General features: G+C 34.7%; 1 protein-coding gene across 1 annotated transcript in view; it reads right to left on the bottom strand.

Moving 5' to 3' along the window:
- The window catches only part of AP3B1 (adaptor related protein complex 3 subunit beta 1), a 248,677-nt gene that overhangs the window by 89,219 nt on the left and 144,448 nt on the right, over positions 1-15,010 (bottom strand). Inside the window, exons 15-18 of the mRNA XM_081825590.1 lie at positions 14,637-14,823; positions 13,543-13,673; positions 8,413-8,521; positions 5,521-5,683 (exon numbers count right to left, since the gene is read on the bottom strand). Coding sequence (XP_081681716.1) covers positions 5,521-5,683; positions 8,413-8,521; positions 13,543-13,673; positions 14,637-14,823 — 590 coding nt within the window. The remainder of the gene's footprint in view (positions 1-5,520; positions 5,684-8,412; positions 8,522-13,542; positions 13,674-14,636; positions 14,824-15,010) is intronic.

Raw genomic sequence — 15,010 nt, 5'->3', positions numbered from 1 at the left:
GAGGTAGAAAACCATGTATCATGCTAATGGACCTCAAAAGAAAGCTGGGGTGGCAATCCTCATTTCAGACAAATTAGATTTTAAATCAAAGACTATAATAAGAGATAAGGAAGGACACTATATCATAATTAAAGGATCTATCCAACAAGAGGATCTAACAATTGTAAATATTTATGCCCCTAAAATGGGAGCAGCCAATTAATAACAAAATTAAAGAAACACATCGGTAATAATACAATCATAGTAGGGGACCTTAATACCCCACGCACTGCAATGGACAGATCATCTTTCTAAGCAGAAGATCAACAATGAAACAATGAAACTTTGAATAATACACTGGACCACATGGACTTCACAGATATATTCAGAGCACTCCATCCTAAAGCAACAGAATACACATTCTTCCTGAGTACACATGGAACATTCTCCAGAACAGATCACATACTGGGTCACAAATCAGGTCTCAACCGGTACCAGAAGATTGGGATCATTCCCTGCATATTTTCGGACCACAATGCTTTAAAAGTGGAACTCAACCACAAGAGGAAATTTGGAAAGAATTCAAATACATGGAGGCTAAAGGCATTCTACTAAAGAATGAATGGGTCAACCAGGAAATTAAAGAAGAATTTAAAAAATTCATGGAAACAAATGTAAATGAAAACACAACTGTGCAGAATCTTTGGGATGCAGCAAAGTTGGTCCTAAAGAGGGAAGTACATAGCAATACAAGCCTTTCTCAAGAAAAAAGAAAGGTCTCAAATACACAACCTAACTCTACACCTAAAGGAGCCTAAATCTAGCAGGAGAAGAGAATTAATAGAGATTAGAGCAGAAATCAATGAAATAGAAACCAAAAGAACAGTAGAACAGATCAACAAAATTAGGAGCTGGTTCTTTGAAAGAATTAAGATTGATAAACCCCTGGCCAGACTTATCAAAAAGAAAAGAGAAAGGACCCAAATAAATAAAATCATGAATGAAAGAGGAGAGATCACAACCAACACCAAAGAAATACAAACAATTACAAGAACATATTATGAGCAACTATATGCCAGCAAATTAGGCAATATGGAAGAAATGGATGCATGCCTAGAGATGTATAAACTACCACAACTGAACCAAAAGAAATAGAAAACCTGAGCAGACCCATAACCAGCAAGGAAATTGAAGCAGTAATCAAAATCTCCGAACAAACAAGCATTCAGGGCTGGATGGCTTCCCAGGGGAATTTTCCCAAACTCTATGGTCAACTAATCTTCAACAAAGCAGGAAAGAATATCCAATGGAAATAAGACAGTCTCTTCAACAAATGGCATTGGGAAAATTGGACAGCCACATGCAGAAGAATGAAACTGGACCACTTCCTTACACCACACACAAAAATAGACTCAAAATGGATGAAAGACCTAAATGTGAGACAGGAATCCATTAATATCCTAGAGGAGAACACAGCAACCTCTGGGACCTCAGCCGCAGCAACTTCTTGCTAGACGTGTCTCCAAAGGCAAGGGAAACAAAGGCAAAAATGAACTACTGGGACTTCATCAAGATAAAAAGCTTCTGCACAGCAAAGGAAACAGTCACAAAACCAGAAGACAATCAACAGAATGGGAGAAGATATTTGCAAATGTCTTATCACAGAAAGGGCTAGTATCCAAAATCTATAAAAAACTTACCAAACTCAATGCCCAAAAAACAAATAATCCAATCAAAGACATGAAAAGACATTTCTCCAAAGAAGACATACAAATGGCCAACAGACACACGAAAAAATGCTCAACCCTCGGCATCAGGGAAATACAAATGAAAACCACAATGAGATACCACCTCACACCAGTCAGAGTAGCTAAAATTAACAAGTCAGGAAATAACAAATGTTGGCGAGGATGTGGAGAAAGGGGAACCCTCCTTCACTGTTGGTGGGAATGCAAGCTGGTGCAGCCACTCTGGAGAACAGTATGGAGGTTCCTCAAAAAGTCGAAAACAGAGCTACTCTACAACCCCACAATTGCACTACTAGGTATTTATCCCAAAGATACAAATGTAGTGATCCGAAGGGGCACCTGCACTCCAATGTTTATAGCAGCAGTGTCTACAATAGCCAAACTATGGAAAGAGCCCAGATGTCCATCGACAGATGAATGGATAAAGAAGATGTGGTGTGTGTATGTATATATATATATATATATAATGGAATACTACTCAGCCATCAAAAAAAATCATGAAATCTTGTCATTTACAACAACATGGATAGAACCAGAGGGTATTATACTAAGCAAAATAAGTCAATCTCAGAAAGACAATTATCATATGATTTCAGTCATATGTCGAATTTAAGAAACAAAACAGAAGATCATAGGGGAAGAGAGGAAAAAATAAAACAAGATGAAATCAGAGAGGGAGACAAACCATAAGAGACTCTTAATCACAGGAAACAAACTGAGGGTTGCTGGAGGGAATGAGGGTTGAGGGATGGGGTAACTGGGTGATGGACATTAAGGAGGGTATGTGATGTAATGAGCACTGGGTATTATATAAGACTGATGAATCACTGAACTCTACCTCTGAAACTAATAATACACTATATGTTAATTATTTTAATTTAAATTAAAAGAATAAAAATAAATATTGGGAAAAAATGGAGAAAACTGAAAAAAAAAAACCAAAAACAACAACAAAAAAAACCAAATGATCAAACCTAAATGCTGATGCTACTCACTCATTTGTTCACTCACTCACTCACTCATTTAATAAATATTAACTGACCACCCACCATGGGTTGGCAGTATGTTAGTGCTAAGGATAACAATGTTTAATAAGATATAGATGATCTCTGTGAGTCTCCCTTATAGAGTCTACACTGCATTGGGGAATACAGAGAAGATGGCAATGACAAAAAAGTATGGTAAGTAGTAAGTAATAAACTATAATATGTCATGAGAGAGCATCTAAACAAAGTTAACCAAGATAGGGAATGCTTCCTAGAGGAACAAACACCTAAGCTGAGAAATAGGAATAAGGCATGGAGTAGGGATAGTCTTGAGTAGGGAAGTAGTTCTCCATGGAGAAGGAGTAACATGAGAGGTAGCCCAAAGGTCTTTTCTCAAAGAGAGATATACTATGGTCTTCTACATTTTCTCAAAACTGAAGGTCTAGTTCTCTTTCCATGTGTGTGTATTTTTTTAAAAAAATCCTGTGCCACGCAGTTTTAGAAGCTTCATACCAATTAACTAATTTAGATGTTTCAACATATTATTACTGGGTGTATTATTATCCTATAATATTCAAGAAAGTTAAGTAACTTGCTCAAGGACACACTGCCTGGAGTAGCAGAACTGGAATATGAACTCAGTTTGTCTTATTCTAAAGACCCTATTTCCCCCATTCACCATACTAGCTTCCTTCAAATGAAAATACTTTGGAGTGTAAAACTCAAATTTAATCATAAATAGTTATGACTACTAAAGGGTGGTTTTAAAGAAACCTAAAGCTCCTTAGCTTTAAAAAATTATCAGAGGGGCGCCCAGCTGACTCATTCAGAAGAGCACACAACTCTTGATCTCAGGGTTCTAAGTTCAAGCTCCACATTGGTTGTAGAGATTACTTAAAAATAAAAGCTTTTATTTTTTTTTTAAGATTTTATTTATTTATTTGACAGAGAGAGACACAGCGAGAGAGGGAACACAAGCAGGGGGAGTGGGAGAGGGAGAAGCAGGCTTCCCACTGAGCAGGGAGCCCGATGCGGGGCTCGATCCCAGGACCCTGGGATGATGACCTGAGCCGAAGGCAGACGCTTAACGACTGAGGCACCCAGGTGCCCCAAAAATAAAAGCTTTTAATAAAACTTATCATATAGCTAAACTAGCAAAGTTCAAAAAAAATTCTGAGAGACAGGCAGAAAAACACAGGGGGAGAGAGAGAGTGGTGAGACAAGGGAAGAATCGATATTTCCTAGAATTGATTTTTGTGGAGGAAATACGATTGCTGTTTATTAAAAATGAAGTCATGGTAACATCTCAGAGCACATGTAATTATATTCGATGACTAAAAATTATGTTGTTTTTTTCCCCGAAGCAAAGAATGGCAATTTATTATCCCCAGCTCAATGGTTAAAACATGTACTTAAAAATATAAGGTTTTCAATGTATCCAAGATTCCCTTTGGTATAGTAAACAATTCTTTTAAATTAAAACAGAGGCAAAGAGAAAACTCCATTTCTGAAGGAAAAAACACACAATGAAACTAATATAAATACACGATTAAAAATTTCTAGCATATTGACTTTTGCTATCTGAAAAGATACTGAGTGCACTGAACAAAATTTTCCCTTCCTGGAAATAAGACACTTTTTATAAACTATGTAATCACAGATATTCTGATATTAAACCAGAAGTACAAAATTTCTCTCAAAGGAAAGGATATTACAAACCAAGTAAATCCTTTGCTGCAACAAGTGAATGATTCTGCATACATTTAACTCACAGCTTTTAAGATAAGATTTTAAAGGTAAAAGTGTTATTTTGTTATGCAGCACTCAATTTTGATGGGTAATTACTGTTTACCTTACTGCTTAGAGTTTCAGATGTTAATCTAATGAAAAGAATTTACTGGTAACTAGCTTTTTAACTTTGCAATGATGAAAAGCCTGTATTAATTTAACCTACAGATTTCATTTGTTCTGAACAGGAAAAACAATATAAATCACTTTTAAAATCATTAAATCCTGACTTAAATTAATAAAGTCATAATTAGGGCATTATGCTGTGTTTGTTATGGAAGTGGCAGGGCGAGCTGCTTTAATTACTGTCTGTAATAAAAGGAGCAGAGCGTACTGCGCCCCAATCAGTGCTGTCAGCCACGACTGAGCTGGGCTGCAAGCTCATCAAGTGAGCGGGCAGCAGGCTCCCAGGAAAAGGGCCATCATGTCTGCAGAGGCCACTCGCTGACAGCAATGGGGAAAACAGACTCATACAATCCAAGGTATTAGCCCCAATTACTCAAAATTTTAATGACACTTTAATACACGATAATGTTGATAATGGGAGATCTTAAAAAGTGCTAACACTTAAATATCTTATGACCGTCTTCCTTCACAGCCCTTGACTCTAATATTTGGATCATAATCTTTTTACTATAACATTATTTAGAAAAATCAATTGTCTTAGTTACATAATGGCAAAGTGTTGAAGGATTTAATTTTAGTCCTCAGCAAAACTGCTACAGAAGGTAATTAAGTGTTTCATACCTACTTCTTGATCACTTAACTCAGCCTTCCAAGGTTATACCAATTTTCAAAATGTAACCCCAAGATTTGTTCAAGTTCAAAATGAAAACTAAGTATAATAAGTAGTAGAATAAATAATGTGAACTAGTATTCTAACTAATTTTACAAGATTCAATATCTGGGAAAAAATACACTTCTTTTCTCACTCACTTTATGAATTAAAGGGAAAGGGTATCCTGGGGGAAAACACCCCCACAGAATATTTTTTGAAGGAAATTCTGACAAAATATTACCTTTTCCCTTTGCTTTTGGAGTTCCTCTTGGCTGTTCTTTTGTCTCCTACTTCTGACGCACTTTCACTGTCACTCCTATGCTCACTGGAGGTGTCCTCACTGCTGTCCTCACTACTGTCTCCCTCCTCCTCTTGTTCTCCACTTGCACTTTCAGATTCACTCTCTGAAAAAATATAACCAGATGCTCCTTGATTTATAGCCATTTAATTAGACATAAGGACCCAAGTAACTGTCAATATTCATCAGAAATGAAACCAGATGCTGAATTTTAGTTTACTGGACCCCACTTGTTCAATACTCCATTTCCACACTCTTGTCATTCAGTGCCCCCACCTCCTCATTCCTGCAGCAGTGTGAGTGTGGGGAGCTCCAAAAGACAGAGAACATACTCTGATAGTGAGTAGGGAAAAGCAAAGAAAAGATGAACCAAGTAAACCAAATTTGAAAGAATCTTGCTTTTCAAATCCTTAAGTATCTAGTTATGGCGAAAACTTCTTTTTTTTAAGGAATGATATAAGGATGAAGAAATAATTTTTAATTCTTCTGAGAGTGATAAATTTTATTCAGAGAAGGCAAGAGTTGAATCTTCTTAGGTATACATTTTGAGATGGGAATGAACCATTTGAATCATCTGTAAAAATTTCTCAATTCAAAAGCAAAAAGCAGAATTACTAATTAAAAATTACTAACTTATTTTAGCTAGTGTAGGAGTTTTCCACAGGTCAAAGAGATCATAAAATTATACTGTGGAGCTATACATTTAAATGCTTTATGTATAAATTATGGTATACTAGGACTTTTCCCAGAAGTGATACATATAGTTTACTTATGTGTATTTTAAACATGAAGCATAATTTTTTACTATTTGAAATGATTATAGGTGCAAAGCACTAGCCTAAATAAGAGGACAAACTGTTGCCCCCATCTATTATCTATCTGATGAAGTGCCCTTAGCCAGGAACTTATAATAGGTAAGTAATATGTACTTTATGAGGATTGATTTATGTATCACACAGTGAAAAGCGAGGATTACCTATCTTCTTTTGGAATAGCATGTAGTGGTTAGAAGCATGGGTTTTCAAACAGTAATGTCTGGGTTCAAATCCTAGCTCTGTCACTTATGAGTTGTAAGACTGAGCAAGTTATTCAATCTCTCTGGGTCTTCGTTTCCTTTCCAGCAAAGCTGATAATAATACTAGCTACTTTAGAGAACTGTTGTGAAGATTAAAGGATTTGAAACATGTAAAGGTGATTAGGACACAACAGTGCCTGCCACATGGTAAGGCATTCATTACTATCAGCTTCTACAAAGGGCAAAATTTACCTTACTCAAATTTTGTAAAACTGCTGAACAGGATATTTTAAATTTGTTGTGATATGAAAGAAAGTTGTGCACATGTATAGATTTACTCAGATAAGTGACTTATCCCATAAATAAGGAAAAAAAATTATAGCATCTAAGTTACTCTCTCATGTTAATTACATGGGAGTTCAACATGAGTCTTGGTCCAGTTCACTTCAGGAACTACTACTTAAATTTTCAAGTTAGTAAAATCCCTCCCCCCAACCTTTTTTTTTTAAGTGAGTAAGTTTTTATTCAGCATTAATTTTATGTCAAAGTTAGTAAAATCTTTGATGACATCTGTTTATCCTCTAGAAGACTTACTGACTGGGAAAATACTCTCATAATTTCTCAGGAGAAAAGTTAGCTTTTTCCTCCAGTAGCTAGAGTGGAACTCCAGCCCCATGCTCAGATCAACCCATGAAAAGTCTTAATAAACATTTCAAATATGTATTTTAAAAAGTTAGCCTATGAACAGGCATGAGCTTATGAATAAAGGGGATGTAGACAAATATCCATACGGTACACTTTTAACTATACAACAGATCTTTCTTAACGATCTACATCATTCCTGAAATCTCCTATTTTTTAGTATTAACACTCTACACTGAAGTATATTCTCCATTTTCAACTTATCATTTCAGAATGTGATGCATCACAGATTAATTTATCAGATACAGGAAACAAAGATTTTGATAGGGGAAACTGAGGAAAAAGTGAATGAATTATCTCAGAGTAAGGTAATACATGACCAAGTGATAGTGAAGAGCTCTGGTTTCTCCAAGGAAAAAAGGTTATAGAAGAAAAAGGTGTCATTTGATCTTGGGTCAGATAGGTCTCTTAGGTTAATTGTTAAAAGAGTGTTGGAAAGTAACTCCAATATATTTTTCATTATGCAAATTGCTCACAGAATTTTAGTACTGAAGGGCCTTAAAACCATCTAACTTTACCTCTTCATTTAACAGAAACAGAGAAAGGTAAGTACCTTATTCAGTTGGCATACCTAAATGCAGCAATTCTAAATCCTTCCAATTTAGCATTCTTTTCACTGTATATGGTTGTCCTAATTGTTTTAGCTCTTTGATTCTTTATAATACACAAGAGATTTATTAATTTTAGCTTTACTCTATACAGGTTGATGTAGAAATAAAAGTATAAAATGGATAAAGAACATTGCTCAATGTTTAAAATAAACTTTACATTTTTACAGAAGAGAGTTACTTTTAAAGGTCCCATTAAAGGCCTCTCAAATATAAAATCATGTTTTTCAATATGCTATGAATATACCAGGCAGGGTGAGTTAGAATTCAGAAAAGCATGAGTTTCTGTTTCAACTCTAATTTCTCAGCTAGGTGTTCAAGAGGCAAAGTCAAATGAGAAAGGATCAGAAATTACTTTGAAAACTATACAATGATATGGAAATGAAAGGCATTATCATAATAGTATAGACCGACTAGTTGAATATTATATACTAGGCCTTATTGTTTTGTTGGAGGCACAGCATATAAACTGTAGTGAACAAAGTTTTTTCAGTGAATTATAAACCCCACCACTATCACTGCTGCTATCAGAAGAGTCCTCTTCCTCCTCAGATTCAGAATAAAATTTCTTAGCAGGATTCTCTTTCTTTGCTTTTCCTGCTGGAGTCCATTCTTTTGCCTGTTTATAAAAAAAAAAAAAAAAGCAAAGCTGTAAATACAAATGAATTCTCATTAAGGGATTCAGTTTTCTGGCATCATTCAGAATACAATGTAAATCCGGAAGAACGCTGCAGGTCTCAAAAGAGAAGGCAACTGTTAGAAGATCTGGCATTAAAGCTGATTCCCCTTTACTCCTAAATAGAGGAACTCAAATCTCACTCAGACCACATTCTGTTAAATCAACAACCTTATTTTGCATATACTTTTAAACACTTTTGTATTTGCTGGTCTGCAGGAGATCTGAACTAAAGTAATGTGCCCTAGAAGAATGAAGGCAGACACAATAACAGCAACAAGAAATGCAAGATCATAGCTAAATACTGAGTTTAAAAAAAAAAACAACAACAAAACAACGCTGAAAAAAGTATAGGCAATCAACCCTAACCATTTCAAGGGCCCAAACCCTGGGGTAATCTTTGACTTCTCTCTTTCCTTCATATTCTAAAGATCTAATCCACAAAAAAAGCTATGAGCCACCTTGGTCCTTTACCATTGGTCAGAGCCATCTTGCTCAGATTACTGCAACTGCTTATTTTGCTTCTGTTCTTATCCCCCCAATCCCCAACTCCAAGTTTGCTCAACACAGCAGCTAAAATGACTGAATTAAAACTGAAGTCTGATCAAGCCTCTCCTGGTTCTGAAAGCTTGCCACAGCTTCCCATTTCACTCAGAAAAAGCCAGTCCTTACAATAATCTGCTCACCCTACCAGACCAGGCCTTGCCCCCTGCCTTTCAGACCTCCTGCTACTGTTCTTCCTCCGGTGCAATCCGCACAAGCCCCTCCTAACTGTTCCTTCACACACCTCAGGCAAGCTCCCCTGCAGGGCCTTCCCCCACTGCTGCCCTTCCAGTGCTCTCCCCCAGATAGCTGTATGGCTCACTCCCTCACTTCCTTCAAGTCTCTGCACAAAAGTCACCTCAGAGAGGACCCTGTTTAAAATTCCAGCCTCCCATACCTGGCACTTCTGATCTTACTTTGCTCTATTCTTTTTATCTTTTTGTCATCACAGCACTTACTACTTTCCAACATACTGTACAATTTACGTATGTATTTTTATTGTCCGTCTATCCCTGCTAGAACATCAGCTTCTAGAGCAGGGATATTTGAATACTTTGTACACTGATATATCTCAAAAGTGTCTGGCACAATAATGATTAGTTGTGTGAATAGCTCCTTAAAGACTTTAATACAGTGTATTAAAGTAAAATAAATTGTTTTCATAATTGTGACCTTAATTTATCAAGAAAAAATTAAATCATCTTTCATATACTCTCCGTTAAAGGGTAGAGAAATCTGTATTTTTTAAGAGGTCGAAAATAATTAAGATTCATTTATTTTTCAAACTTTCAATTGAGTTTCTACTATGTGCCAGTCTGCTAGAATATATGACAGGGGCTTAAGAACGGTTCTCAACAGTGGATGCACATTAGAATCACCTGAGAATATTTTTTAAAATACTAATACAAACAAAAAATATACTGAAAAGCTAATACCTGGCATTTACCTCCTAAGATTCGGATTTAAATGGTTTGCTGCAAGTCTCATATAGGTTTGTTTTGAAGATCTCCATGTGATTATAATACGCAGCTAGGATTGCAAAGCCCTGATCTAGAGGGCTTTAGGGCTTAAGGTATGTTGCTTAAAAAGATAAGCTTCAATAATTTGGAAAATTACTATATGGACAATAATAATGAGTAAAAATTCCTTGAATATATTTGAATAAGATATATAAGGTCAGCAGTACTGCTTTTTATATATATTTAAAATGATCTGTCTTGGGGCGCCTGGGTGGCTCAGTCGTTAAGCGTCTGCCTTCGGCTCAGGTCATGATCCCAGGGTCCTGGGATCGAGCCCTGCATAGGGCTCCCTGCTCTGTGGGAAGCCTGCTTCTCCCTCTCCCACTCCCCCTGCTTGTGTTCCCTCTCTCCCTGTGTCTCTGTCAAATAAATAAAATCTTAAAAAAAAAAATGCTCTGTCTTCCAAATATGAATAAAGATACTGTTCTATAAACAAAGTTCTCCTATATTTAGTAAACATTGCAGTTCCTATTTTTTCTTAAATCCTTAAAACAAACCTATTTCTCTGAAGCCTGGTAAAAAGTGTGCCAGATGAATGTATGGAAAAAAAAATTACTTAATTAAATGGCTTTCAGGGTAAGGCTAAATCAACAAGGAAAACTAGGCTTCTACGCTCAAAGGGGCAAATTATCTTGACATGGCCATGAACTCTTTATTCATTGAGTTTTAGGTTTTAAACAATAAAAACATTTTAACTTTTTTATAGTCCTTTATGACTATGATAGTTCTATCATTCTAAGCAAAAGAAATAACAGAGAAAGAGAAGAGGAAGAAAATAGTGAAGGACTAATTTGAAAGGTCCTGGGAGGAATAAAATGTCAAAAGATGTGTTTATAAAAGCAAATACATTTCATATGCAAAAGACAGGCTTTCTCTAAAGGGGCAGGATTTTCTAGAACTAGGCAAAAAATTTCTAAAGGATCTTCAAAACTTATTGGTATCATAATATAAAAATATAAGTTACATCCAATATCCTGGAAGTGGTAGTGTGCGATTCTAAGTGACTTCTACTGTCAATCTAACTAGGTTCCCTATCAGATTACCTAAACCTAGGCATTTTTCTTAACTAAGGTTATATTTCATAATAATGAGATGCGACCCTATATCACTTTATGGTAAAACTAGGAAAACAGTGTATTATATGCATGAAATACATTGATGTGATTTTGCAGAAGGGGTGGTAGAATGAGAAGCAAGAAAGACTGTAAGGAACACTACTTTCTACACTGTTGCAGCTGCATTTGATATTAAAACTATATTATTTTCATACTTAATTATGTCTCTTACAGTATAATTTTAAGCCAAAATGTCTAGAAACCAGTAGATTAAAACTGTTTTTGTATAGTATCAATAGATAGTGACAGTTTTCTTCAACCAGTTTCCATCAGTTTTAATTATTCTCCATAATAAGTTACCAATTATTAATTTCTAGAATGCAGTCAGCAAAATGAAAAAGAAATCAATTTGTCTCTGCTGAACTGGATAGGTGAAATGAACATAATAAAATAGGTTATCTAGGCACTGTCCCTATAAGGTAGTTATGCTTAGAAGAGCACAAGACAATGGAAGAAGACAGCCAACCAACCAATCCATCAGCCAATACAAGGATACTGCTGAAACCAAATTAAATTGCATAGCATTGCTATCAATTTCTGGGAAGATAAACTATTTTTATTTTTATTTATTTATTTTTTGGTGGAATGGGGCAGCAAGGAGGAAGGATAGGGTAGAAGTGGGGGGAGGATAAAAGGATGTTTGTATGTGTGCCAAAATATCAAGTACCCAATAATGGAAAAGGACAGGACCATAAAAACAATGAGCAGGCATAGTAAGAAATTAGGAGAGAGATTAAATCTATGGAAAGAATCATAACAAAGAACATTTCTTTGTATTCTAGCATCTGACACAAAGTTGCACAAATAAGCCAATCTTTGAAGACTACTTTAAGAGTGAAAACAACAAACTCAGTGTCAAAGAGGAATGGACATATAATTAGTTTTAATAAATTTTACATTTCTTTAAATCCCCTCTAAATAGAGATAATTGTCACAACATAAAAATGACAGTGCTAAGTACTAAGAATAGCACAGATCTGCAAACAAGTTCAAGCTTCCTCTCATGTTACATAATAAAATGCAGTTAAGTAACAGCATGAACAATGGTTGGAACCCCGGTTCCATCACTTACTAACTAGGTAACTAACTTGCCCACTGAGCTTGGGCAACTTACTTAAGTTCTCTGAACCCTGGTTTCCTCATCTGTAAAATGGGAATAAAAATAACCATCATTTACAATTATTATGAGGTTTAAACAAGATAATGTGTGTAAAACATTATCAAAGTACACTACCAGGGTTTGCTAAATGGAGCCAATAAGAGTTATTATTGTTTCTGGCCATGCTTCAAAGCCAGGACAAGTTTGAGTAGTTAAGAGAAACACATTTCTCAAAAGGACCAAATTATATGGCTAGGCCCATTATAGAAACTCTTCTATTTAAAGTAATAAAGATTTCCTTCCATTTTATATGGAAAATTTAATAGGCAAGGAAGTTAACTGACTTTCCTAAAGGAATTAGCGGTAAAGAACTCTGGTTATCTGAATCCTGGTTCAATACATCTTTTCTATCAGAAAAGCACCCAGAATGTAATACCTAATTGTTCTTTTTTATTAATTCCACTTTAAAAAGTTTTGGATATATTTCACGTAATCAATTTCTAAAGACAATCAGAAGACCCTTCTCTTTACTTTTCTTGTTCATATAGGAAAGAAAAATATTAGAAAAGAACATTAATTCTTTTATTTTAGTAGCCAGCACTTTTTTTTTTTAAAGATCTAGGAAAAGAGTATTTATTTAGAGAGCTTTTTTTTTTAATGTGAAAGCAACATATTATTCATGTTAGTTATGACCTTGTCTAAGGACATTTTTCGAACACAATGCAACCTATTTATAGTTAGACTTCACTTAAAACAGGTTCATCAGAAAATCCAGAAGAACACTTTGTATGGTTTTTCTGGAAGAGAACAGCAAAAATTATTTAGAAAAATATTGACAGGAAGCTTGTGAATCTCTAAACAAGGTAGAAAAAGCTCAATCCAATGACACTAAATACCTTAGAAATTGAATCTACACTGCTAAAAATGCAATACCAAAAATGTGGGTGGCACTGATGCAGAGAATTCAATTCTCTATTTCCTTGAAGAAAAGGAACAGTACATGTACAATGACATAGGAATACTGCAATATTCAGTTCCCATAACAGCGAGATAGGTCTAACACATTACATTTAGAAATACCAGAACAATTTTCAATTTTAACCCCCCAAAAAAGCTTTTATATAAAACAATAGTTATTCTAGAATCTCCCACTGCTTGACAAAATTAATTTCAGAAAGGTCAACTTACCAACTCTATTACTTCTACGTTTCGAACTGATGGGTCCGGCGCCACCTCTGGCCAATTAGATAATTCCAGGTAGCCGGTAGCTTTAGTGTTGAGAGTATGAGATAAAGTGCCAAGCTGGAAATGATCCCTATCTATTAAAAGAGAGGAAAATATAAAATAAACAATATGAGCTGTATATAAGAGAGAACAATACTAATCAGAGCTCAAGGTAATTGGCATATTACCTCAAATGTCAAGGAATAAATATAAACTAGGAAGCTCTTCATAGGTCAAAAAACTGATTTCAGTCCATAGATTACAATAATCTCTCCCATAATGGTCAATAAAAAAGCTAATCAGTCAGTGTGTTTAGAGGTGTTGCTCTGAAATGTAGCTTCTCTAAAAATTACTTTACTGTGAATATTAAGAATGACAGCACAGTTAAACAATCCATATACATGTCTTAGCACAAACACATCCAGAATTTTAATAGTTTTTCTACAAAACTGAACTGTTTTTTATCACCAGCAATTAAATAAGAAACAATATGAAAACCAAGGTATATAATTGTTTGATCCTAATTTTAATGGCTACTTGTTAAATTGATAAAATAATTACTCTTTCTAAAAAGCTGGGAAAAATAAGTCAACTTCCATCTTTGAAAAACAAATTTAAAGGGGTATTTTTATGAAATAATTCTTCCTAGAAAAGTTTTGTTAGTATACATAGAATATTTAATTAGTAAAAACTCACTATTAAGGTAAAAATTAGATTCCTTATTAAATAAAGCTATTTAAAATAGAAATGAAGTCAATGTATATTAGAACAACACAGCTTTAATCTATTATTCTAAGTAATCTAAACTGTTTAGTAAGAATAAAAATAAAATCAGAAGAATGAAATTATTTAGGTAAATAAGGTATATAAAAATATAAACTTTAATAGAAAGGTTGCTCTGGAGAACAGGTAAGTGAGTAGAAAGCATACTGTTTTTATACAATTATACAGGTTAATCATTTACATTTTTTAACAGATAAATTTTAAACATATTAGAAATGGGGAACATTGTCATAACTTTTTAGGTAATATATTTTGCAGTTGTATTCTAATAATACCTTTAAAAGGAGATTCAAGCAGTGGTGCAGGTTTTTGTGCTAGGAATATTTTTTTGGCATATTTACTTAAAGCTCCACTCTTCTCATTCGGAACAATAAGCTGCCTAATAAATCTTGTACGGTCTCTGATGTCATAGTTTTGATCATACTTGCCGAGATTTAATATGTACTGGGTAAGCAATTTTGTCTGTTGGAAAAAAACAGAACAAGATGAGAATACAGTTATTTATGATTATTGATAACTCTGGATAAACATATTTAAAGAGGTAATAAAAATGAATGGTTATGTCAAACAAATGTTGTTCCGTAGGGAATATGCATTTCTAACGCTGCAAATGGAATTTTGAAGCCAAAGCACATGTCCTCTTCAGTAT

The sequence above is a fragment of the Leptonychotes weddellii genome, chromosome 7 (genome assembly GCF_054177405.1).
Source record: "Leptonychotes weddellii isolate Sample4059 chromosome 7, ASM5417740v2, whole genome shotgun sequence".
NCBI classification, from domain to species: domain Eukaryota; kingdom Metazoa; phylum Chordata; class Mammalia; order Carnivora; family Phocidae; genus Leptonychotes; species Leptonychotes weddellii.
The sequence above is the reverse complement of the archived record's forward strand: the minus strand, read 5'-3'. Positions and strand labels throughout refer to the sequence as shown.